The sequence below is a fragment of the Phalacrocorax carbo genome, chromosome 13, assembly GCF_963921805.1.
Source record: "Phalacrocorax carbo chromosome 13, bPhaCar2.1, whole genome shotgun sequence".
In the NCBI taxonomy this organism is placed as follows: Eukaryota; Metazoa; Chordata; class Aves; order Suliformes; family Phalacrocoracidae; genus Phalacrocorax; species Phalacrocorax carbo.
Genome location: NC_087525.1, coordinates 2605127 through 2630182, shown reverse-complemented (window position 1 = coordinate 2630182; position 25056 = coordinate 2605127). Strand labels below are relative to the sequence as shown.

The 25056-nt window shown below is 41.9% G+C and overlaps 1 protein-coding gene across 5 annotated transcripts in view; it reads left to right on the top strand.

Annotated features, from left to right (window-relative positions):
* PCDH15 (protocadherin related 15) overlaps positions 1-25056 on the top strand; it is an 826977-nt gene that overhangs the window by 710568 nt on the left and 91353 nt on the right. For all 5 annotated transcript variants that reach the window (XM_064464573.1, XM_064464572.1, XM_064464569.1 and 2 more), the window contains 3 exons: positions 8312-8428; positions 22123-22263; positions 24319-24431. In XM_064464573.1, coding sequence (XP_064320643.1) covers positions 8312-8428; positions 22123-22263; positions 24319-24431 — 371 coding nt within the window. The remainder of the gene's footprint in view (positions 1-8311; positions 8429-22122; positions 22264-24318; positions 24432-25056) is intronic.

Here is a 25056-nt window from a genome sequence, read left to right as displayed (position 1 = left end):
ATAGTTGAAAAACATTTTGGTTTTCTTTCAGAAAAATAAACTCATCTGTAAGCGAATGGTTTTCTGAAGTTTTCTGAAGCTCAAATTTTCAGTTGTTTCAATGCTGAGCCTGTGACTCCAAATCCAGAGACTTTGTTTCAGAAGAGCTTTAAAACTTATTTTTAGACTATCATGTAATGTAAGATCATGATGATATGAAAGTGTATGAAATCTGCATTTTAATATTTAATATTTTTACATTCGTACTGTTCTGAATAAGGTTGATTAGCATCCTATTGAAAGGCTTTGGAAACTTCCAGACTTTAATCATAGAAATACAATCAAATGACATTTTGCAGAAATAGAGAAAATACAAAGCGAGCTGAGGGCACTAGATGGCTGGTACCCGTCAGCATGCACCAGAGGAACGGGTGGTAAGCAAGTATGGCGCTTAGAGATGCTGTAGCTGAAATGTCATAATGGTAGAAAAGACCAGATCCTGAGCGAACGTTAGCGAGCACCGTGCTGGAGAGGCTTCTGCCGAGGGGCGGCCTGCGCTTGGCGTTTCCTTTAAGGCTAAGCAGAGCTTCAGGAACCCATTGCAAAGCGTAGTTGCATCAAAGTGAGAGCACTTGCCCGCTTGGGCCCAAAAATGTTTTGTTAAAGGACAAGATAAAGCCTTGTGGCAGAGGCCAAAGATCTTTGGGCCCTTGGGTGCTTGTTACAGAGGGCTTGCTTCCCACTTTCCTGGGTTTTTTTCATGAACTGGTAGGTAACAGATGAAGAAATTGAAAGTTATGGTGAGAGACTAGCGTGAGCGAGGCTGCGGCGTGTGGAGGGGTGAGCCGGGAGGGCAAGGGTGACCCAGCGTGGGCAGTGCCCTCCCCGGCTGGGGGAGTCCCTGGGGGGACAGAGCCGGGCGGGCAGACCAACAGCCTCCATCCGCAGCCCCAGACATGGGGAGGGCACGAACCCAGTCTGGGGCTGTCTGGGGAGTCCAGCCAGGAGCAAACCAGGATGGGGCCAGAGCAGGGCTGGAACACGGTATCCTGTGGCGTCACTGGCGCTGGGCCGAAATGGGGTCCCAGGGGCAGGGTGTTAGGAGCACCTAGGTGAGGCTGGTCCGGGCCGTTATGGGCTGTGGGTGCCCGTTGGGCCGTGGTTTCTTGTGGCCTTTATGGTTCTTTCATTCTGCTTATTTAGTAATAAGATAACTTGGATTTTTTTTTTTAATAAGGCATTGAGTGATATCTTTCTATGCTTAGAGGCTGCACAAGAGGAGTAATGATTTTCAGGTACAGTGATACCAAAACACCCCTGTCCTTTCTGAGAAGAGCTTACCAGGTAGAGTAGAGGAATGTTAAATGTGCCTTTGGAAGTCCCCAAACAGCAGGGGATTATCAAACACTTGGAGGCAGCTCAGATGGAAAGCCACCAGCTCTGGTAATGTGCACATGGACTTAAGTGGCAGATGTTCAAAACAAAATGATAGCAGAAAATTACAGATACGTATGTGTAGTTGTACAAAAAGATTGGGCAGCATTGAAAATATCAGCGTGTGACATATGCTATGCTTTGAAGTAAACCGTTTTACTTTCTCCCTTTGTGGTATTATATTACGTACATTTAACATTAGTGGAAGGAGGGATCACTTTAAAAATACTATTTTTTTTCCTATTTATTACACTTGTGATAAAAGCCAGCAGACTGCAAAAGGAGATGTGAATGCCTCATACGCATTTGCTAGCTCAGACACTGTTCAGGTACGCTGTTTTTTATAGTGAGGGAATGTTGATTTCCACTTAGATGCAGTTAACTAGAAACCCTGGTATCAGCAGGTATAATCAAAGAGCGCAGTAGCAGGAAAAACACGTGGGTGTACTTACAAATGCTTCATGAAACTATTTGCAAACCAAGAAAATGTAATATTTAAGAAGCTAACAAACTTAATGAGTGATTTTGTCAACAGGTCAGAAATGGGAGAGTAAAGCATTTCCTCGTAGACTTTTAGAATCTCTATGGTAAGGTGCTTTCTGCTTAGCAGTTCAGGAGAGAGGCAAGAAGAATGGGAAGCTTTGTGCCAAATTGCATTTGTAATGCAGGCGCCCCAGGTGGGCACCGCCACACACGCACTCTGTTGATAATAGTGAAAATCTCCTAAACAGTGTGGTTCTCTTAGAGCTTTAGATAAATCAACAGAATCTGTGATTCTGGTGTTCTTTGCCAGGAATTTGTCCCTCTGGAACTATTCAGTAGATCAAAAATTAGATTTTGCTGTCCTGGAATTACAGGTATTTTAATAAATAATCAATACTTGATTATAATTAGGTCACAGACTACAAAAAGCAAGAATAAAAGAAAATCAAACTAATTTTATAAGCTCCAAAATACCCAAAGCCTAGATGACTAGATGTAAAAAAAGTATAACTCTGGTTTTCATAAGAAGGAGATTGGGAGAGGGCGAAATGTGGATTTTTGTGGGTGTTGGGGAGGAGAAGCTTCGCTCCCATTTGGAATGGCTGCCCTCTAGTGCGCTGCCAGCTAAAGGCAGCAGGTTTTTCAGTGCAGTAACATGGTTCCCGGTGTAGGATAAAAGGGCATTTGCACAAATTACGCCTGAGATAGGTATAGAGATCTATACAGAAATATAGGTGTATATATGTAAATATATATCTCTCTCAAATTGGAGTGTCATCTGGAGTTGCTTCTGTTTGTATGGAGATAGCTGATGAAAAACTAACTTTTTATTCTTTTTCCCTTACAAAACAAGATTTCTACCAAAAAGCATTTTCAAAAAAAATTATAATATTCATAGGCATAATATTCAACTCAGGCAAGTGTGTCACTCATTGTAATGTTGCGTTCTATTAATTGAAGCGTGGTAACAGTCAGGAGCTGGAGCTGGAGCTCACTGGCGTGATAAGGGGCTGCACCCTGAGCTCATCCCAACTGCCTTGCGTGGAGCAACCAGCAGAAGGGAGCTCTAATCCCTGTCTGTCCGGCTCCTTCCTTGGATTTTCCAAATGTCGTGGAACTGCCATAGCACCTCCTGGCGCAGCTGACCTTCCCAGGCTTTGCTGCTAGGTTACGGTGTTGAAGTGTGGGATTTTATTTTCATGCACGCTTCTCGATCCTTTGGGAGGTAGATCTGCCAGATACACTGTGGAGTCAGAGGAATGCTGGGACTGCTCCGGTTTGTGACAAATGGTTTTGCAAGTCCTGGTGGCCCCGGGACCCAGGGGCTGCCCAAGCGGCGGAGCTGGGGGAGCCGCTGCTCGGGTTGTGCTGCCCGCGCTTCAGGTGACGTTAAGGGGCAGTGGTGGCCCGAGGGAGAAGGCGGACGTTTGAATCCCATTTGTGTGTTTCCCAGATTAGTGAATGAGGAGGGAGAGGGAATTGTTTCACCCTGATATTAAATGCTTGTATTATTAACATAGCGGAGTACAAGCATTAAAGGTCTCTTGTTGTCCCCATACATCAAAAAGATATTAATGTCTCTGAAGTCCGTTAAAGTTTACAAGTTAATGTTATGCGGGGAATGCTGTACTGCAGGTATTTTTCTTCTGCTCTAGTTGTGTGTTGCCCTCCCACGTCGGCAGTCACCACCCGTCTAGGAGCACCTAGTTTAATATTAGTACATTACAGCTAGTGACTGTCCTAATGATTTTTAAATTACATATTGATTTGCTCTTTAATGCCTTTCCTCCCCCACGCTTTGTTTCTCCTCATTGGCATTCCGAGATGACTGTCTCAGTTCACCAAGATTTTTGTTCTGCATTTTCATAATCTTTGCAGACCGGTCAATATTTGTTTCCTACGAACCTTTTGCCAAACAACAGCCCGTTAAACCTTGTGAATGAGACGTGTCTCGTTCAGAGGGTGAGGAGCTTGGTCAGGAAGTGGGATCGTTCACGTGCCAAGGGTGCTGTCTGAGTTAACCGACGAGTTGGCACCTGGAAATCTCAATACGTCATCATTTGCTTTTGAAGGTACTAATATGGATTCTCAAGGACAATAATATTTTAGTATCTCTCCCACTTTCAGCTTCCTTCATGCTTGATTCTTAATCTTTGTGCAAACATGTAACAAAGTGTCCTGTTGTGCTTTTGTGTGCTGCCCAGTGTGCGCAATGGGAAACAAAACCAAACAGAAAGTGATAGATGAAGAGCAGCCCTGATAGGGAGAGAGCTTTGGGGTTTTTATGCTTTGACTTTCATTCTGTTTTGTAAACAAAGATGTATAAAAATATAATAAATCTGCAGCCAGATGAGCAGTGACACAAAGGTTGTTTTGTATTTATATATAAATATGTGGCTGCTATTACCTTACTGTCAAAATACACAGCCCGAGTATTTTGAAGAGAGATATGTAGAGAATTCATTACCTGTATTTTCCATTTACATATTTTTCTGTGTCTGATAGTTGATAGCAGCCTGGATTTATGTGACTGAAGCAATGAACTGTGAACAGCTCTAAGATGCTGCAGCTCAGCCACAAGGGCATGCGTAGGATTATGCCCCAGTTTTAAAAGGCAATTACCCTACTTTGCGGAAGGTTACTACCCTATTCCTAACCTGTGCTTAGGGCTTGCACTCATGTGCTGCATCCATTTCTATGCAAAGTCAGGTTTAATGGCGTTTTGAGCGGAAGCCACCGGGTATAAAGTAATCTTAGCTCTGCAAAACCATGTCTGTCTGTGGCTTTGGCCTCCAGTGATGACAGAAGCCCAGTACTTTCTCTAAATGTTATCTTTTTGCCCGAAGTCCCTCGGTGATGGAAACCTCTCTGCATCTGTCAGGGAATGCTGAACACTACTCACTGTTAAGTCCACTAGAATGAAGAAAATTGAATTGGGGGCCTTGACCACAGGGGCACAGGTTTTGGGGGTGGGATGGGGCAGATCATGCCCATGATCTCTTGAGCTATTTGCAGAAAGTACAGAGCGCGCTTTCTTTCTGCGCTCTAACAAAATCAGATCTAGACTGTATTTCCATCCTTGGTGATGGTGCTTTTTGCCACAAAATCAATACTTTTTTAATGACCTTTTGTTCTTGTGACCTTTTTTGGTACCTTTAAGTGCCCAAAATATGTAAAGAGAAATTATACCAGTTGAAGGAGATGATAATATGTGAATTTCTCCAACATGTCTTTAACAGAATGTCTACTTACTTTATTGGGAATTGCCCAGAAGAGCCACTTCAACCAAAAAAAAAGCTATTTCCATGTCATCTGCGTGTTTTCCATGTAAACCTTCTGCCTGCAAAAATCTGTGTTCTGCTTCTAGCGGTTATTCATCATATACATTTGCGATGAGTGCGTGAGACTTGATCACCTGTCTATAATGACAGTCTTGGTCTCTCTGAAGTGCACGTAGTGCAGCTGCATAATGAGAAGACCTGTGGTGATTCTTATAGGGAACTCTTATTTTGATGAAAGTGGAAACATTTAAGCTTGAACTCTGCTAGAAAAAATTAGTGGCTGATTTCAGATTCAGGGAGAGATGAGCCAGGAAGAAAGGCACGTGGAGCTATTCTGTCTAGTTATGCCCGAAACATTTGGTGCCTGTTCAGTCGGCTCAGCTAAGGTTTATGAGGCACAGTCGTGCATAAAGCTTGCCTTAGAGAAAAGTTAGAGAAGCTGACGGCTTTCTGTCCTGCTTTATGCTTTGCTTTGTGTTCCTGTGTATTTTGGACTCATCCATGTATCTTGGAAAATAAGTGCATTAGGTAGGATGACTTAGTCATTTTCTATAGCAGAGGATGTAGTGTATCCTCTTTAAACAGGATTATGGTTTCCAATACCTTAACTCACAGATTGTCAGGTGCTAAGGTCATATAAAGGTATTCAAAAGATAAAAAAAAAAATCAACACACAGTGATTCTCCCCACCCCCTCAGTGCGCAAACGGTAGAATGTGATTTCCTGCTGCTACGGCAAAGAAAAAAGACCAGATATGGCTGTGGATTTGCAGGTGCACAGAGAGAGATGGATTCAAAATAAATGAATAAATACAGATAAAAGGCTGGGTTATTCCAGAAACTTCACCTGCTTCATGGAGGTGATCCTAAGCATCCAGATCATGGGAAGCAGAAGCTGCAAAAAAAGTGTGGTATCAGAAGCATAGTAGTGGGTCGTTACCCCACTGGAAACTGCATAGGACAGAAGGTGTCTTTCTTCCCTGTGCACATGCAGTTTGTAAAAGGTTGTGTCCCACTGGAAAGCTTTCAGGGTCTACTAACTGAAACAGTTCCCAATTTACACAGTTGTAAAACCTGTGCATGTAGTGTTGCATCACATTTCTCCTATCATACCAGAGATTATTTTTAATATTCCATCCCTAAATGCCTAGGATTTCTGTACTCATAGCTACGCTGCGTCTGCTTCAAATAAAGTAATTCCCTGTCTTTTCTTTGAGGTAGGATGGCTCTGCGTGGAGCCTTACAGTGTGAGATTGCTGGATGATGTTGGTTTCTTTGCCACAGCGGTATATTGCTCTGGAGTGGAGTTTCTGGGAGCAAAATGGAACAAAGGATAGTTTATCTTACAAGCACGACGTCGCTTTGAAGAGTCGTGAGAAACAAATTGTTTATGTAAATTACTCCTGGGTATTAAATTCTCCAATGTAGTAGATTATTTTCTTGCAAACAGGTCAAAAGATTGAAATTATAAGATTGAATGCCTGTAATTCCATGCAAAAATGCTAATGCCTTTGAATTGGAATCTTTTTCCAAAATGTTTTCATTTGAGTGCTCTCCCAGTTTAAATTGCCTAGTAGTCGCTTTTTGATGATCCAATTGTCCTTTGAAAATCAGAGAAAAAGCATTTCCTGTGCCTTGAAGGCTTGAATTGCAGACCTTTCAGCAGAACAAAATGCATTAATTATTCAGGCATTTGCTATGGGGACCTGTAGTCATTATTTTATATATAGAGAGGTGTTTATTATACTGCTGTTTCCTCTGATGAGGTATGGATGAATGTTTCAAACGATAGTGTAATATGGCCTGTAGCCAGTATCAGCATAGTGCATTTGCTGCATGAGGAGCTGTGATAGTAGGTAGAGGCATCACTGTATAAACCTGGAGTAGCTCTGTGTGTTTGTGTGTACCTAAGAGACGGGGGCAGCTGTACCGCCTCGCAGCTCAGGCGCGCATTCTGCTTTAAGGGGAAAAACGTCTGCTCTTCATTTGTGGATCAGTACGTTCACTCTGGCGTGCTGAAGGCTTCTTATCTGTTGTGCAAAAAAATCAGAAAATTTTATCTATGTTACCCCTATGTGCAAAACAATTGAAACAGTAGTATGCAAAAATGAATAAATCTGTTCGTAGTAGAATTCAAGCTAGGGAGGTGGCTCTACAGAAAAAAAAACCACCTGGAAATCAGTTTTATTAGTAAAATATTGTGATTTAGAGATATATGTTTAATTTTTTCAAAAGGAACATACATATACATTTTCCGGAACTCTGTGAGAGGATTTTGACAAAAAACTATTTTCGGACCACTTGTGACAGCCAGAATAAATGCCTTTTTAATAACCTGTGATGCTGGCTGAGTTTCTAAATCTTTGTGGCTCCTGATGCTTGGGGGGCCGTGTCGCAGAGCCACGTGCATCCGACTGCGGCCTCCACCTTAGTGCCAGCTTGCACGATCCCACACAGCCTGGCGGTTGGGTGAGGTTACATATTTCATGCATGAATATACACATATACATACACAGCTGTGCACACGTATATAGCTGTGAAAGTATGTATATGCTATATGGGGATATGTACGTACATATATAGGTGTAGAAGTACGTGCATACACACGCTTCTACAACAATGAAATTGGGCTTAACTCAAGCCTTCGCAGCGTCTTTTTGGCAACATCCACATCAGTCTGAGGAACACCATCTTAAGCTCTCATGAGGTGTTGATACAAATCTGACATTATATTTTCCCTTCACTTACTGCATATTAGAGGAAACAAACACTGTCAAGCAACAGCGGCTCGTTCGTTTTAGAAAATTAGCAAAGCCATGTTGCGGCCTGCTGCTTGAGACGCAGGTGTCATGGAAATCTCTGCTTTGTTTACTTGTGAGACTGCGGTTTTCTGCAGAATTTCCTTCGGTCGAGCTGCCTCGCATGAATATTTCTTTTCAAAACTCTGGCACCTTCCCCTTGTGTGCTAGTTTTGTGTGGTGGCAATGGAATTGAGAGCCGAGAGGTTCTGTGAATGGCAAGTAGGCTTCCTAACGAGGAAGGAGTGATTGGGTAGAGTTTGAAAAAAAAGCAATTTTGAATGCATCTATAATTTTCTTTGAACCTCAGAACTAAACTCTTAATTATGTTTTGCAGGATATGAATGATTACTCTCCAGTATTTAGCAAAAAGCTCTACAGGGGAATGGTTGCTCCTGATGCAGTCAAGGGCACCGTTATCACTACAGTTTCAGCTGAGGATCAAGATCCTCCGGTAAGCAAAAAGGTTCTATTAATATTCTGCACCCAGGAGGGAAAAATCTTTAACCCTCATAAGTGACCTAACTCTCTCAGCAGCAAAGGTGATTATTACGAGGTTCACAGAGCAGTAACTCATACTTTTTTATGTCAGCCTGTCGTTTGTTGTTCTGGACAGAGGCTGCATTTACAATGATGGTTCCTGAAGCTGGCAAATCAATGATACAGATCCTTTCTGTCAGGAAGATATTTGGAAAGCTCTTTAGCCGACTTCACAGGCTAGATGAGTAAGAGGACTAGGCAGGAAGGGAAGCCGTGCCTGTCGTTGGTACAGTTCTGCAGCTTAAAGAGGAAACAAAACAAAACTTTGCAAGATTGTCACTGTCTTGATTTTGCAGTCGTCGTGCATTTCCAGTCTGAGGCGTCACAGGGAACCATGCAGCTCACCAGCCAGCCCGATTGCGTGTGCGGTATTTAAACAGAGTGGACCTGTTTTGGGGATAAAGCTTATTTCTGCAACTGGATTTTATCACTGTTCCCTGGTGAAGCACTTGATTGACAGAACTGGGCACATGTTTTTGACTTGTTAGCTATTCTGAAGGGTAATATCAATTTTTGTAATCAGAGGTTGATGAACATTGGTGACCAGATGATACACTGAGGACAATAAAAGTCAAAGATGTTCTGCCAGCCAGGTTTAATTTTTAATTGTTAGTGTTTGGCATATTAATGAGAATAATCCTCAGGGAGAAGAGTTCAGAGGAATGTGCCATGCACATTAAAAGCTGATGGCAGTGCTTTGACACAGATCAACTGTAGCTTAGCTAAATATGCTACACAGTAATTTATTTACCACCCAAGGACAGAAATGCTAAAGCAGTGTATCTGTAAGGACAGCCCTCCTGTCCCCTTGGAAAAAGTCCTAGCGCACAAAGGTAAGTAAATTCCCTGGAGGTGATACATGTCAGTGGGGTATTACTGAGCTTGGGGGCATTTGAGATCGTTTATAACAGCTGAAGATCCGCACTATTGTTTGTTTGAAGTATATGAAAGACAGTAATATCAAGTAGGTAATGAATAGCAGTCGTTATCAATTAATAGTGCTATAGAGTATTTAAGGAATGCGACAACAGAGGACATAGACATTATTTGAGACGTAAACAGAAGAAACAGAGAGATGTCCCGTAACGGTAGGTCTTGGACAATTTGAAGGGGAATATAAGAGGTGTTAGTTCCTGATTTTGAGTGCTCTGCCTGCAGAATGGAGCCTGAGGTGTGTTTAAGCTCCTTCCATAGAGCACAGGCACATTAGAATAGGGTCCCAACAGTCAACATGTTAATTAACAAATCTGTTTGTTTAAAAACAGAATAGTTAGCACATGTATGTGTTAGGCTGGTCGGCAGAGGCAAGTGGGAATTTCTAGTGTCTTGCTTTAGAGATGCTTTTAAAAATGCATAGCTTAGGACAGTTCTTTTCATGGCAGGCACCTACACTCTCCTTCAAAGACACGTCTGGGTGTACTCACAGCTTTTAGCATGCAACAGGAGAAAGTTTATGTAGTGGTAGTGCCTGCTCTCCTCTCTTTCCGTCTTGTTATATTAATCTTGCTAGGAAAAGCCTTTCCATGGATGGTTAGAGGCCTGGGCTGCCTTCCCTCCACTGACTGAAGGATTCAAACCTTTAGCTCTATTTCTATATAAAATATCTTAACCACCAGGAAGGAGGCTGGCCAGAGTTCCTGGCAACCTTGAAACATATCTGCAGGAGTGTGGAAATCTTCCAAGCCAGGAAGTTGCTATATAAAGGTAACAAGCTGCAGCACCTGTGAAGATGAGGGATATGTGCAAGGTTAACTAGGCTGGTACCTGCACCATATGGTCCCTTTCAGGGCTTGAACCATTAGGCCTAAGCAAGGGGATGTACCTCTAGTAGCATTGTAGAAGTCTAAAGTATAGAACTGCCTGGTATAGCCCTTCAGAGGGCTTCGTAAGTGCTCCTGCTTTTGTGGCCTGCCTACGCTCTTGCTCCCACTGCCTTTTTGCTCTGTGGAAGCCTAGTGCTTTCATCCGACCTCCTTCACTGTTCCCTGGGGCGTGCCAGGCCTAGGTTTCCACCACGGTCTTAGTCACTGTTCAAAGCACTAATTTGCAGGGGAAAGTAGGTTTGATTGCTCAGATCTTGTAGTTATTTGCTGGAAAACAATTTTGGAATTGATTTAAGACTGTTTGGCTCTAGTCTGTGAATGACTTTTGCTGTCATGTTTCATGAATGTCTTATTCTTCCATGTTAGGCACGATAACATGGCGATTACAGAATGGAAACTGATATCAAAGTGGGCAAAGTTTCTGGGTGGCATTAAAAGCCTGCAAGGGTTATGTTTACACTACGTATATTGCACAAAGGTATTGGCTCATTCTGTCAGCATTTCTTCCTGAATAAAACACTGTACTACTGGAGTGCTACCACCAAGTTAGCAAACCTTGCCTTCACCTAACTGGGTCTGAATTGCATTCAGCTTTTCACGGAGTCCAACAGATGCTGCTCACTTGGAGAAGGTTCTCTTGCTCTGCCTAGGAGTGACTTGGGAACCAGGGAGGTAGGAAACCCCATTTCAGTTCAAGAGTTCTCATCCTTGGCAGTTAGCAGCAAATAAATGAAAAGGAAACATTCTGCCTGTATCGCAACTGGAGTTGCTCCAGAGTGATCTGTCAGTGGAGAGTGGGGAAAACTGGCTGTGCATGACTGAAACCATGTGGGTTGTTTTTTTTAATTGCCACAGTCAAAATCTGAAATATTAAGTTCATTAGTCACAGTCCTATGGACCTGTCTCTGCCCCTTGCACCAGTACATATTTGTTCCTAGCAGGTTTATCATACTGACCTTTGAGGAAAATTCTGCAGAAGAGGCTGTTAAGGATCAGTGAAACTGGGCAGGAAGATTAATTTCTGTTCCATGGAAATTTTGACATAAATGAGTTACTGAGGATAGAAAAAAAAATAAATTATTCATTGGTTCTAGAAAACCACTTTTTAACTTGGTTTTTGTGCAGCTTTTATGTAATAGTATCTGTTGCCCTACAACAAGATATTTTGGTCTTGATAAAGTATTTGCCCATTCTGATATAAGCTCTGTTTTATAATCCCTGTGTTTAATGTGTCCCAGATATTACTGAGATAGTAGAGGAAACAAAATAGTTCAGAAACTGATGAACTTATATTTATAACAATTCTTAGTCCCGTGGAATCAGCTTTTCCTAATGCAAAGTTGTTTCACTTTTTCATTTTTAAAAAAAAACCAAACCCTTCTGAACTCTCTCCTTTGCTAAGATTTCTGTCACTATCACTTGAACAGATAAACGTAGAAACTGGACATGGATAAGCTTGCATGCTATTTTTTACGGTGGGTAATAATGGCCCTCTTTAGGTGGTATGAGAATGACCGAATAAAAACCTAAAGTGCTTATGTCTCCCAGATTCCTTTCCTGTGATTTCCTCACGTATTTATATGGATTTCTTGTATTTGGTTTTTGGGTGCTTTGTATCTGCAAGGTGCGGGAATCGCTTCTACTTCTGTGGAGAAACAATGCACACGCATGAGAGAGATCAAAATCAGTGAAGAGGGGATCCTGTTTATTACCATTATACAGGCATAAATGCGTACGACAGTAATGTTAACATAATGTTATTCGAAATCAACTGTTGCATTTCTTTGATTTTTATGATGACTTAAAAATGAAGCTACCCGTAGGCATTTAATGAATGCAATAGCCATAAAAGATAGCCAATTACAGAGGAATGCTTTTAAAATAGTTTTGGAGACTTGGTATTTTTTTTCCAGACTAATGGCTGATAGATTTTACTTTTAAAATAAAGAAGAAGATAGAGAAAACCATGAGGCATAAATGGCTTGCTTTCTTTTTGTGACTGAGCCAACCTGTTTAGATGTTTTGTGCTACTGGCAAATCTGTATTTATTTGGAGCTGGCTTTGACATTAAGTGGTGTCACAAAGTGGTTGATACGAATTCACCAGGAATTGTTTTAAAAAATAAACAACCTTTTCTCTGTTCAGCAAGAGTACCTTCCTCTAAACTTGCCTTAAGGGAAAGAATATTCTTATTGTCAATATTTTGTTCATTTGGGGATTTTTAGCCTGGTGGAATCCTATTTGCACAATACTAATACATCTATTTTATCAGATCAGGAAAAGAAATATATATTTATAAAGAAAATAATTGTGGCTTTAAAATATGCCTGATTATCAGGGCAGGTCCAATAAGAGCCTAACTACTTTGAAGTATCCAAGCCTGAATTTTTCTGTTGTCATTTTACAAGTAGTGTAGACTATTCCCCTGTCAACATTAAACTCAGCCCAGAATAAAAGTCAAGCTAGATTTTTTCTTCAGCATCTGCAATAAAAGCTTTTCAGACCTAATCAGCTCTTCAGAGACTGCCCGCTCTTTTCAGCAAGTCCCAACTTTGCTCTGCATTGTCAAATTAATATGGATGGTATGAGAATCCAAACTGAAACGCGCACCACCTGCACGTGATTTCTCTACAGATAAGGCAAATTAGAATTTTCCAACAGCAGAAGAGTGGGTCTGGGGCAGGAGGGAGGTGTTGAATCGCGTCAGTGGAGTTTGGCTCTCCGTTTCACTCCATAGGCACCATCCTCAGCCTCCTTTGAGCTGCTGGGCTGGGGCTATTGTAGTGGTGCCCTTCTGTTCCTCCTACTCCCCCGACAGCAAAGGTGACAGCAGCAGTGACGGGCATGGAAGGGGCAGAAAAAAACTGCATACCACTGAAGTCAATCTTAATAAATCATCACCTGCAGCAAAGGATGCAGGCGTTTTACCTACTGTGTTAACTTCTTGACTGTGGAAGTGCTCATTCAGTGATGTTCCTGAGAAAAGATAGTTTTTCTGTGGCTTTTGACTGCTAAAGGACAAGTCATAAATATAAATGCAAGTATTAAACTGTTAGTGAGGGTGGCCTGGGTACAAAATGTAACATAGGTGAAAGGTGAGAGGCTGGAAGAGACTTGTGGCGTAGAGTTTTCTGGTTTACACTAGCAATGTATTTCCCAAGTGATTTAGAAACTTACAGCATATAGACATGGGAGTGCCATGAGTGGCTACGAGACACTTCCAAAAACAGTCACAAGGAGTAAGAGTGAGGTTTTACTATAAATGAAGTTCTTTTTTATTAATTTATTGGAGATGTACATCGGAGGTTATCTTGTTGTTTTTCTTCAAAAAGATCTCCCCCCTTCAAGTCTCCATGCAGTAAATTACCTGCAACTCGGTGTCTATTGCATGTATGAATGTGTATATGTGTGAAAGAATGAATGGCTGAGTCGGGACAAAGATGTGTAATTTTCTCAACTTAACTATACAAACCTGATGTCTAGAACATTCAGCCATCATTAGAATGCAGCTGTTAATAATAGGATTGGTTTGGTTGCAAAAATCCATGGGTTTCTGGTTACTATTAATAATTACTAATTCAAAACAAAAATTATCTATGCTAGAGCCAAATCCTTCCAAGTAGATATTTTGTAATGTTTTTATTTTGACCTATGGATTTCAAAGTGATCAAAAAAATCTTGGCCTGAAGGCGTAAGAGACCTCTGATAGTTATTCCTGCAGGTCCTTAGTGAAATGTCAATTAAAACATAAAAACCAGTGCTTTTCACTAAAGGCCAGAGCAGGATTTGAAGGGCTGTCTTGAGCAAATGTCACTTCAAGTTCTTACCAGTTTTCTCCTTCCCTTCCCTTTCTTTTCCAGTTTGAGTTCACTTTTTTGCAGTGACTAAGAATACATAGAATGTTTCAGAAGTTGCTTTTACATTTGTTAAAAACACTCTAATTTGAAATGCCATTCTGGTAACTGAAATCTGGTGAAGTTCAACTTACATGTTTTTCACAGAGTATTGTAAACCAACTTATTGTCCTTTGGTTTATTGGAACAATCCACAGTATATTTCTCTACAGTTTTAAAATAGTTACATGGTATCTGACTTTTCAAATTCCTTAGTGCATCCTATAGTTGCTCACCCTGTCTTTCCCAGAAGAGCGTACCTCTCCTTCCAGACACACTACGTGTAAAGGGTAGGAAAATACTAAGCAGAAAGCAACAAAAACAGGTCAAGCGAGACAGAGGGAATTATGGTAATAGGCTAGAGCTACGGTTATGTGGCTGCCAAGGAAAAGCTTGAGTACAGCTTCAGTACTTTTACTTTCAGAAAAGCAAAATCTTCTATTTTGCAAACATTGCAGCTGAAATTGTTGAGAGAGTTGAGCGCATTTTCTGTTCATCATTTGAATATTCCCTTTAAGGCATAAGTACTTACGTATTCAAAATACTTGGTTGTGTAGAGAGCTGCAAGAAGAGAGGGAGGTAGCTTTTCGACGGGTTGAGAAAAGCTGTACTGTTTGTGTGGGGCGTGACTGTGAAGAAGCGGGCGGGCAGGCATCGCAGCCGCTGTGGAAGCTGAGCTAAAAGGGGGACAGCACGGTGGTAGGAGGCTGCTCGGAGTGGGAAACGGCGGGGGCAGTTGTGTGTCGGGGGTTTCCCCTCACATACCGTCCTGAGTTTTCTTTGCAGAAGTGTTGTCCAGCTGGAGCTTAAGGGCTTTGTCTATTTATCTGGGGTTTCTCAGTGTCCAGGAGTGGATTGGTTTAGGCTGTTGGACCTCATGGTCAAGCGTCATGTTTAGGGCGAGGGGGGAGCCCCGCACCGTGAAGCTGTGCCTCGAGAACCCGCTCGGACTTCCCAAGCAGGAAGGGTGTGCAGGGTCACTCAAGAGGCTTCGCTGTATTTGTGTTGCCAAAGTTGCTCCAGGGCGTCCCAGACGGGTTTGGCTTGCCGTATACGCGGTGTAAACGGGCGTCTGAGTAATCTCAGACAGAAATACGGTAAAACTAAGTGAGAAAGCCATTTTTTTCTGCTATGAAACTCCTTGCTTTGTTTCCTGGAAGACCTCCGTTGGCCCTATTTGAGTTTAGTTTCCCCACTGACTCTTTTGTGTTGAAGACAGTGATCTGACCAAAAGCCAACATCAAAAATGGTGAAAGGTGCAAGCAGGTGTCCTGTGTGAGGTGCGAAACTTTGCAAGGGGTTTGTGCGGCTGGGAAACCACAGAAACGCTGCATCTCTGCCAGAGGTGCCAAAGAAGTGCTTCTGGCAACTAAGGTAGATGTGATAATATCCTATAGAAAAAGGTTTATTTTTAAGTGCTGCTTTGCTTTCGCTAACACAAGTGTATGCAGCTTTGGCTTCTCTCAGAGATATTTTCAAGTATTTACAGGGAGAGATACCTGGAGTCCCCAGAGCCTAGATGAAGTTGGTGTCTGCCTCTCTCACCAACACTTCTGCATTTTATTAGCACAGTCTTCAATATCCCCAGCCAGAATCTCTTGCCATCTACTCTTTGGGCAAATAGATGATCCTTTGTAGCTGAACAAATCTGAGGCCCGTATCCGGGCTGGTGCAGATGCATAAATCCCTCGGTTTGTCATCAGTCAGATGCTGAGAGAGTCCTCGGGACTGGTTATAATATTTCCCCTCTCAGTGCTCAGTTTGAGAGCTTAGCTCTCAAAGAATGACGAGTGGCCCGCCTAAAAGCAGAGCTTCTTGAAGTGCTTCAGGAGCAGCAAGTGAAAACACGTGGAACCGGTGTCTAGACGCCGCCTGGGCCATCTGGGTGAGTCGCCACTTCTGCACTCAGCAGCTGTACGGGGACGCAGCTGAAGCCGCTTTTAGACTGCCTCCTCCTTGCCGCTTTTCCACTCTGTGTCTCGGATTTTGATTTAACTTCAGCTGAAAATAAATGCTAACCCCCATTGCACATGGCCACAAAAAAGGGTGCGGTGTCTTTGTTTCCTACCTAAGCTAATGGAGAGTCTGAATTGAAGTGGTGAAGTGGCAGGGACAGACGCTTTGGAAGCAAGAGAAAGGAAAGCAAAAGGACTCTTGTGGCTCTGGAATGATCAAACCAAATGCACAGCAGAGCAATGGTTTGCTCTGCAACTTCAGAGGTGAAACTTAATCAGCTCAAGGCTGGGAAGGTTTTGCTGACAGGAGAGAGCTTTAAACCTGGTTTATTTCCTGTTACGTGCCTACGTTTATCAATCTGTGTTTGAAATGCGACAGTTGCACATGGAGGGATTTGAATAGTGGTTGCTTTTTTGCTTGGCAAAGGGGCTACCTGTGATTACGTTCAGCGGGTCTCTACAGATGGCTGTACACATACCTGAGTCATTCAAGGACCCCTGGGATCATCCTTGGAGAGCAGGAGGAGAGTTTTCTTCATTGTGAAGGGCTTATGCTTTATTGCAGTGCTGTGGTGATGTGAGATGCCAGATGATTATGACAGTGTTCTCAAAGCTCTTAACCCTCCAAATGTTTTGAGAGGAGAGCAACGGGAACTATTTGATAGATGCTTAGTTTGTTTATCAGAAGGTGAATATTCCCAGGACCGACATAACTTGAGGTGTTTGATTTTCCTGTGTATGGCTTTTTTTTTTTTTAATGGTTTATCACAGTAAAAACTGGGATATTTCTTCCCTGGGCAATTCCCCTGCATATTCTGATTTTGTTGACTTGAAATGTCAGTAGAAACAGATGCAGAACACTAATTTTAACGAGCAGCCAGCTTCCAGAGCTTCGGAATATCCAATTTAATAGTTTATCCAATCTCATAACACCTTGTAAGGTTTTTGTTCAATGGAGCCTTTTTGTCAAATTGAGAGTAATTGTCCTTATTGCTTTACAGGCACCCACTCAAAGAAAGATGCTGACGGATATTTAATTAGAGATTTCATAGATATTTAATTGGGGATAAAACCATTTCCAGGCAGTCCAGGGCTTGACCTTTTAAAAAGTATTACTGTCGGATTTCATAGTGTCTGCTGGAGGTTTGCGTACAGGAAACATGCTGCAAACTCAATGAGTTCTTAACGTAATTTTGTCTCATGGCTTTGAAGGTTCACGTTCTTTTTGTGCTCGCCCTGTTATAGTTAATAATTCACAATTTCCAGATTCAGTAATTCAGAATTCCAGGCCCCCTTGTTGAGTTACACACTAAAGAATAAAATCCTTCAAATTTTAGAGTTTATATAAATGAATTTAGGGTGAATATACATGGGTGGACCATTCATAACCCGTAGCTGGTATAAGACCCACCAGAATCATTCGCATACTCTGTGGTCTGCCCCATCTTTAATGGTTACTTTACTTGGAACATGTTACAAAGAAAATGTGCAGCCACGTGCAAATTTTGTTTCCAGCTTCACTCTGCAATTTTTTTCATAGAATTAACTTTACAAAGTTTGTCTTAGTGAAATCTTCATGACGTAAATCATTCAGATTTGCATTGAAATCTACAGACGCAGATAATTTATTAAATTCTTTATCAGTTTCACATTTTATTTATATTACCCTCAGAGTTTTTCTGACTTCGGTCAAAGAGGCATTATAACAAAGTCACTTGGTAAATAAGTCCATGTTCATTATGCCACTATTCCGTACTAGTGCTTAGGGGTAAAATCCAGGTCATTTACCAGATGCCCATCTGGGATCTTCACGAGAAAACTGCAAATGAAAGTGAAATGCGTTTTCCCCCCTCTTTCCCGGGCCAGATCATTGTGGACGGTGGAAGTAACGATTTTTAGCTTCCTTTTTAATTGCTTGCAGGAATAAGCACAAAAACATACAGAAGTTATTGTGTTGCACTTCTCACCCTTTTCCCTGGCGTCACTGCATTGCAATTCCTGCGCAACCGACCTGTGCCTTTTGCGAGTTGGCAGCGCCCGTGAGCCCCCGCCACGGCCTCCCTGCCCAGCGCCTCCCCGTGCCTGGGCACCTAACGCACGTGGTGGGGACATGCCGTGCCTCGCAGCTGTGGCACAGGCGAACGTCGTTTCCCCAGAGCAAATGGAAACTTAAGGAATTATGCAGCAATAAAAGAAATCGTTGAAGCTGGATGAGCTTTACATCTAAGTTTCATAATAGTCTTGAACTCTCAGGAAAACTTCAGTTTGAGAGAACAAACATGGTTCCTGCCAAGTGCAATCCTTTGTCTGTTGTTTATTTGAGAATATTATCTGCTGTATTCGAGTTCTGCTGTAAACAGAGGAATGCACCTAAATTAATTTAGAACAGAGGCAAAAGATGATTAATATTTGAGATAATTAAAACTCGTTTCTAAATAGATTTCCCAGGGAAATCTCTCTGGAGATTTTTTTTCTAATTATATTGGTGCCAAAATGTAATAAATAAAAAATAAACCCCTGTTTTGTTATTTTCAGAACTGACAGGAGAAAAGTGTACTTGATAGTTATATCAGGAACAATAACCTGATGAGATTTTTGTTTATTTAATAACAAATTACCTAATATGTGCAGGTTTAATGATGATGACAGCTTTTAGTCTTCCAAGCAAATGTGAGGACCATTACTCTGAAACCAAATAGAGTGGATTTCAGCAGGTAATTTCCTCTTAATTATAATGTTGAAGAAAAATGACTGAATCGGAGAATGCCAGGGGAAGAGTTGTATAATCACCTCTGTTATGCTACGATCTCTGAAATTTCTCATGTTTTCAAGGATTTGCACTGTTTACTGCATGGTCCTGTAAATGACTTTTAACTATTAGCATGGTCTTTCATACATCACTTCACTAAACATCAAAACACATCTGGCAGACCCAGTTCTGAATTTTCAAAGGTGCTGGCTTGCCAGCGGCACTGGAGCGGTGTACTGGCTAATAAACGCTTCCTGGGCTGGGTCTCCTCGAAGGGTTCAAAGAGGCAACGGCCTCGTCGCTGCTGCAGCTAAAATCATCGAGCGGAGCAGCTGTGCAAGCCTCCCCAGAAACTCTGTGAATGCCTCAGTTACACCCAGCCCTTCTCTTTCCGTGCAGGGTGTTACGTGCTATGGGGTTTATGGGGAGGAAGGCTGAGATGGCCTGCGTGCCTTGTCCTCTGGCATAGTCTTTTAGTATTAAAATTAAGTATTGTTCTTTTAACAGATGTAAAATTGATACCACCAATTAAATTCTCAGAAGCTACCTATAAGTTTAAATTCAAGTAAATATTCTTCACTGAAGAGTCACTTTTCTCACAATGAAGTATGGTTTGTTCATTGAACAGCCCTACTACTCATCAGAACGTAGCGTGGCAAAATCTGACACGTTCCACGGCTCTGTAGCATGCATTAGCATGGAGCGTACCTGTGCTAAATCCATTCCGGTAAAGCTTTTAGTTTAAACTATGTATTTTGACTGAGCATTTCAATGCACTTGTGTTATATCAACAAAAGGTTGATGCGATTTAGTGACCTTAAACCACTTTTGCAGCTGTTTCTGTTGCTGTTTACAAAAGTAAATGTCCTGTTTCCTTGTAGTTAGTAGCAAACGTGGTACATTGAATATATTCTCAACAACAAAGCTGCTTTATACCACATTATTGAATACAGATGAAAAGCACCAATTTGCTATTAATGAAACTGAGCTCTGATTTTTAGTCTGTTTAAATACGATGTAAAGGTCAACACCGAATCTGAGGTCTAGACTCAGAGGCATTAAGAAACTGAAAGGATACGGGTGATAGGACCTGCGTTTAAGCGCTTCTCTGAATCTACTCCTAAATATATTTAGCAAATAATGTAGTTTGAATTTTGTGAAATGTCCCAAGTGCCTACATATCCAGGTAACGCAGACATTGGTCTGCTGAAAAATAGTTATTCAGACATCAGTGTGAAAAAAGACCCTTTCTTTGTTTTAAACCTGATCTTTGATGCTCCTTTTTCTTACAGCTGTTTAGAGCATGGCTTGTTTTCGTACTGGCTTCTCTGCTCTGGGAGCCTGCTGCTATGTCACCTTTTAATCTTTGAAAACAGTGGATTGCTACCAATACTAGTGAAGGGTCACTCGCTGAGAGTGGAAGTAATGTGTTAAAATTTACTGTCTCCCAGGCATCCTCTGTAAAGAGTCAACGGTACGGTTTGTCTCATCCGAAAAGAGGTTGGGTGGTTCCTGCCAGAAAGGTCTGTTGCTTTGAAGTTAGATGGGTGCCAGGAACCGTCCTACTGCTACCAGAGAAGCTCCTCCAGGGGCACATGGGAAAGTGGCTGTTGCAGGAGAGCCTGGGGTGCTACCAGGGAGTGGTGGGACTGCAGAGGTGCCAGGGACGAGCACTGCCACCTCTTTGGGGTTTTGGGACTTGACAGATCAGACAGGCCAGCGCAAGCTGCCAGAGCCCTCCCGTCTCTCCAGTGTGGGCGCAGCTGCCTCTTGGGCTGTGCTTGCAGGCACCGTGTTACTCCACCTCCTCTGAAGGTCCCTGGAGGTGACTGCTGGAATGGGACCACTGGAATACAACGGATACTTTAAGAAACTTTGTTCCTCACAATAGATGTTATTTATTTAGGCAGTTAGTGTTAAATCAGTTAAATCAGGTAAATGGCCTTCTATTAGAAAATGCTGAGTTACTGATCCAAAAAATTAATCTATTAGATCCCCTGGCAGTGCCTCTTCTGATTCTTCCTTTGTTTTGGTGTTTTTGAGTGCAATGCATGCAGACCATTTGGGGCCGTCTCTGCTGCTTCCTTGTCATTGAAACAGGGTTTGAAGAGTGGGGAGTGTTCATTACGGGCTGCTTAAAATCCATTTGCAAAACTGCATTTTCTGTTACTGCTACTACGACAAACATATTCTCCGTTCTGTTTCCTGACGTTGTGCTTTGAGCCAGCCCTGATGCCTGCTAGTAAGAGGCAGAAGCCCTCTGTCACAGGCGGGGAAGGCCACAGGTGTCCCGTCACTTCCCACAAGCACTGTGACCGTCTCTGCGGTGAGGAAGGCGTGGATGGGAGCTTTTAGGTGGCTGTGCCAAAATTGCTAGACCTGAACAGTTCAGCCACAGAAAAAGCATGTGTTGGACTATGTTTGGAAGTGCTGCAGGCCCTGTAATCTCTGTGGTTTACTTCTCAGATGAGGATTTTTGAAATGTATTAGGTCTTCATCGCTTGGCTTTGGTGAAAAGTAAAACCTTCAGATACTGCTCTTTGATTTCTATGTAAAAAAGTCCATTTCAGCTCCATGGTGGGTTTGCCCAGGCAACCCAGTACTGGTTGCATTTTGTTACCTCTAAAAGAGAAGTGTGTGAATGTCACACAGGTTGGACTGTCCTGTATGCAGAACTGTAGTCTGACTTTTTAGAAAATAATATAACACACATTTCCCCACCTTCAGCAGCAAGACACTGCCATTTCAGGACAAGCTGAGTAAGTGCTGGAGTTTTTAGAGTATTTATGTTTATTGAACTTCAAAGGAGTTTTTATAATGCATTAAAATATTTTTGAAAAGCGTATTAGCCAACCTTAAGCCGTGCCCGTCTTCTGTTATTTAAAAATTTCAGTAGTTATAAAACAGACCACTGCTTCTGTCTGTAGTTAAGTAGATATTTTTCAGTAGATTTTTCAGGTCTCTCCTTTCCAAACCTCTGATCATTTTTCTTACTGGACCTCTCAGGTGTAAGATATTCTGGGGGGACACAGTGGGGCTGCGAAGTAACAAACCCAGTCTGAGGAAGGCAAACTGCGGGTTTTGTTTGTGGTGGTCTGTTTAGCAGCGTTGCCTTTTAATCTTTTAGTAACTTCATGAGATGTGTAAAAATACGAGGATATGCAAGTTGCTTTGTTTTTGCCTTACAGGGCACACCAGCAAGTCGAGTCCGATACAAAGTGGATGTTGTCCAGTTCCCCTACAGTGCCAGCATTTTTGACGTGGATGAAAACTCGGGGCGCGTGGTAACCCGAGTAAACCTGAATGAAGAGCCGAGTACGGTGTTTAAGGTATGACCTCATATTGCTGTATATTGTCAGGAAATGTTGCCTGCGTTTGATGGAATTCCTTTTACCTTCACGTTTCTCCGTGTTGCTGTATATTGCATAGAAAATGTGAAGTTTCTGTTTCGTTTGTTTCTTTACTTCGTTGATTTCTTCCTGGCACGTGTTTCGTGCCTTTTTGATTTCAGAAACGTCTTGAATGGATGCGGTTGCTGCTGTTAGGAGGTCAGAAGAAAGAGGGAGGCACCAAGGGAAACTTCAGTTTTTGAAAGTTACCTTGCTGATCTCTTTGTTTTCAACAGGGCTGTTAGTGTAGCGGTTTTGTGAGAACTTTTTTAAGAATGGCAAGATTAAAAATTAAAAAGTGTCTCAATAAGCCAAAGAAAAAAGTATCTATAATATATGGGTGTTTATATCTAATTTCCCTACTTGGAAACTGCCAACCTTCTGCATGGCCATTAAGGTGTGTTTTGTTTCTTCTTTCAGTTATTTATTTTTGAAAAGAGGATTAAAGAGAGGTTTATTTTCATGCTTTAACATTATAAGGAATAAAGCTGTCCGCTTCACTGTTTTCCACTTCTGAGGGTCCTGTTAAGCGCTGCTGTGAGCTTGAGTAGCGTTGAAGTGCTGTCACTGTTTTAGGAGCTTAGGACAGTGCTAATTTGAGTTCTTTTAAGTTTTTAACTAACGTAGTAAAACTCAAAGGGGAACAGGATTAACTCTTGGTTAGCATCACCAGAGTGAAGGTTTTCCATTGCTGCAAGTTTTATTTTTAATCCTCATTAATTATTTAGTATGGCTGTTTTCTGAAGCTGTGATACGTAGCACACAGGTGACGTGCACTTAGACATGGCGCTACGTTTCTCTATGAAGACTGCTCCATGTTAGGGCAGACCAATGGTAAATTTAGCAAAGCATAAGTTTTCAGAAAATCTGGATGCTTAGGGAAGAAGCACAGAAAAGACTCCAGAAATCAGTGATGTGTGGCCACTTTGAGCCAGTATTTGCATCTAGACCATTGGGCTTGTATCTGCACTGAATCTTCTGTGAGTTTTTCCAGTCAGTTTTTAACACGCTTGTACTTTCTGCGATTACAATATCTTGCGCTGGCGAGTTCCCCAATATACTGGCTGGAAAAAATACCGGCTTTTGTTTTAAGCTGTCCCTTCATTGACCTAGTCTGAGAATAGCTTGGACTTGCAGAAATGAGTTGGAAACCCTTTGCAAGAATGATGTGCTGATCTACTCCATCCACTGACCTGAAATAAGGGCAAATTTAGAACGAGGGGAAAATGGAAAACTGTCCATTGCTCCATCTTCAGTGGGCTGGTCTGTCATCCTTTTGCTAGCAGATAGCTTACCTTCATATGAAAGCTGAAAACAGGTGAACCTATTTGTCCCAGCAGACAAGCACAGATTAAATAAACAAATAGACATAAGTAAAGATCAGATAAGCAAAAGGTTTATAGTAGGCTGCCTTTGGAGAAGGTCCTCCAGGCTTGCCCAAGTTTCAGCATACTAAAGTTCTCTTTTCTAAGAGGATTTTTTTTGGAGGGGAGGCAGTGTTCATTATTTTGTTTTGATATCAGACCTCAGTTTTAAAAATTAGTGTCAGCAACACAGAATTCTTACCTAGCACTACTTCTCTTTTCTTGGGACTCATAGGTGGTTTTTCAACAAAAATTATCCCACTGCCTAAATGTAGACTTGAACTATATACTGTTAAAGCAGTTGAAATTGATTCTGGAGTTCTGAGTAAGGACCATGTTTAGATGTGAAGGGAATCCCCTGGAAAATGTATTTGAGGCTGGCAATGTGTTTTGGAGAGGTAGTTGTAGAAGACTGTTATATCTGAATTCCACTTCACTGTGTTTCTATACATTTTCTAGCAGATGGTTCAGCTTGTGGATGGCTGTCACCTTTGTCCTCTGTTTTGTTCTTATACAATATACGATTTGCAGTGAAAGAAAATACCATCCAACCTGTTAGACCCTGAAGAAGTATTGTTGCAATTCAGCATAACAATTGTCGCAAGAGTGTGATTTTCTGTATTGTTTATAGCTAGTGGTCATTGCATACGATGATGGGGACCCTGTGAAGTTCAACACCACTACCGTAGAAATTTCCGTTCTGCAGCCTTCAGTAATTCCACGGTTTACGCAGGATGAATACAGGTAAAGCATTTATTCAGTCACATTGCAACTGTTACCTTGAAATAAGTTCCTGTTTGAATGCTAGTCTGAGATAAGTGGGCTACGAAAATACTCTGCTGTCAGGGTGGAAGTGCTTCCCCTGCATATACCTCACCTTTTGTACCTTCTGCTGTTTACTTTGGCTCATGGAAGGAAATATGACGCAAAAATAAGGTTTGAACCAAAGCACCAAAAACCTTGTGTACTTAGAGGTGATAACAGATTTACTGATGCTAACTCTTCTTTCGGAAATAAATTGGATGCTGCTCTGAGGAGAGAGCAGTCAGCGCTTAAGTCCACCAGAAGCACGGCTGTGTGAAATTGCATGCGGGACTTTTTTGCAGCACTCCTGTTTGACAAAGCGAGGGTGGCAAAATACTTTAGAGTTGCTTCTTTCTCTTGGCCACAAGATATTTGGCAGCCAGCCATTCCCTAATCATACTGGACAGCAGTGCAGTTCTACCATCTTAACAGGTTGTCTCCAACTGAAAAGATCGGGGCTGTCGGCGACAAAGCCAGTGAGGAGAGGTTGGTTTGAAATTATCCTCTCAGAAGCTCTTGAAAACGTCAGTTGTGGGTAAACAAGAAATTTTGTGCATTGAAATTG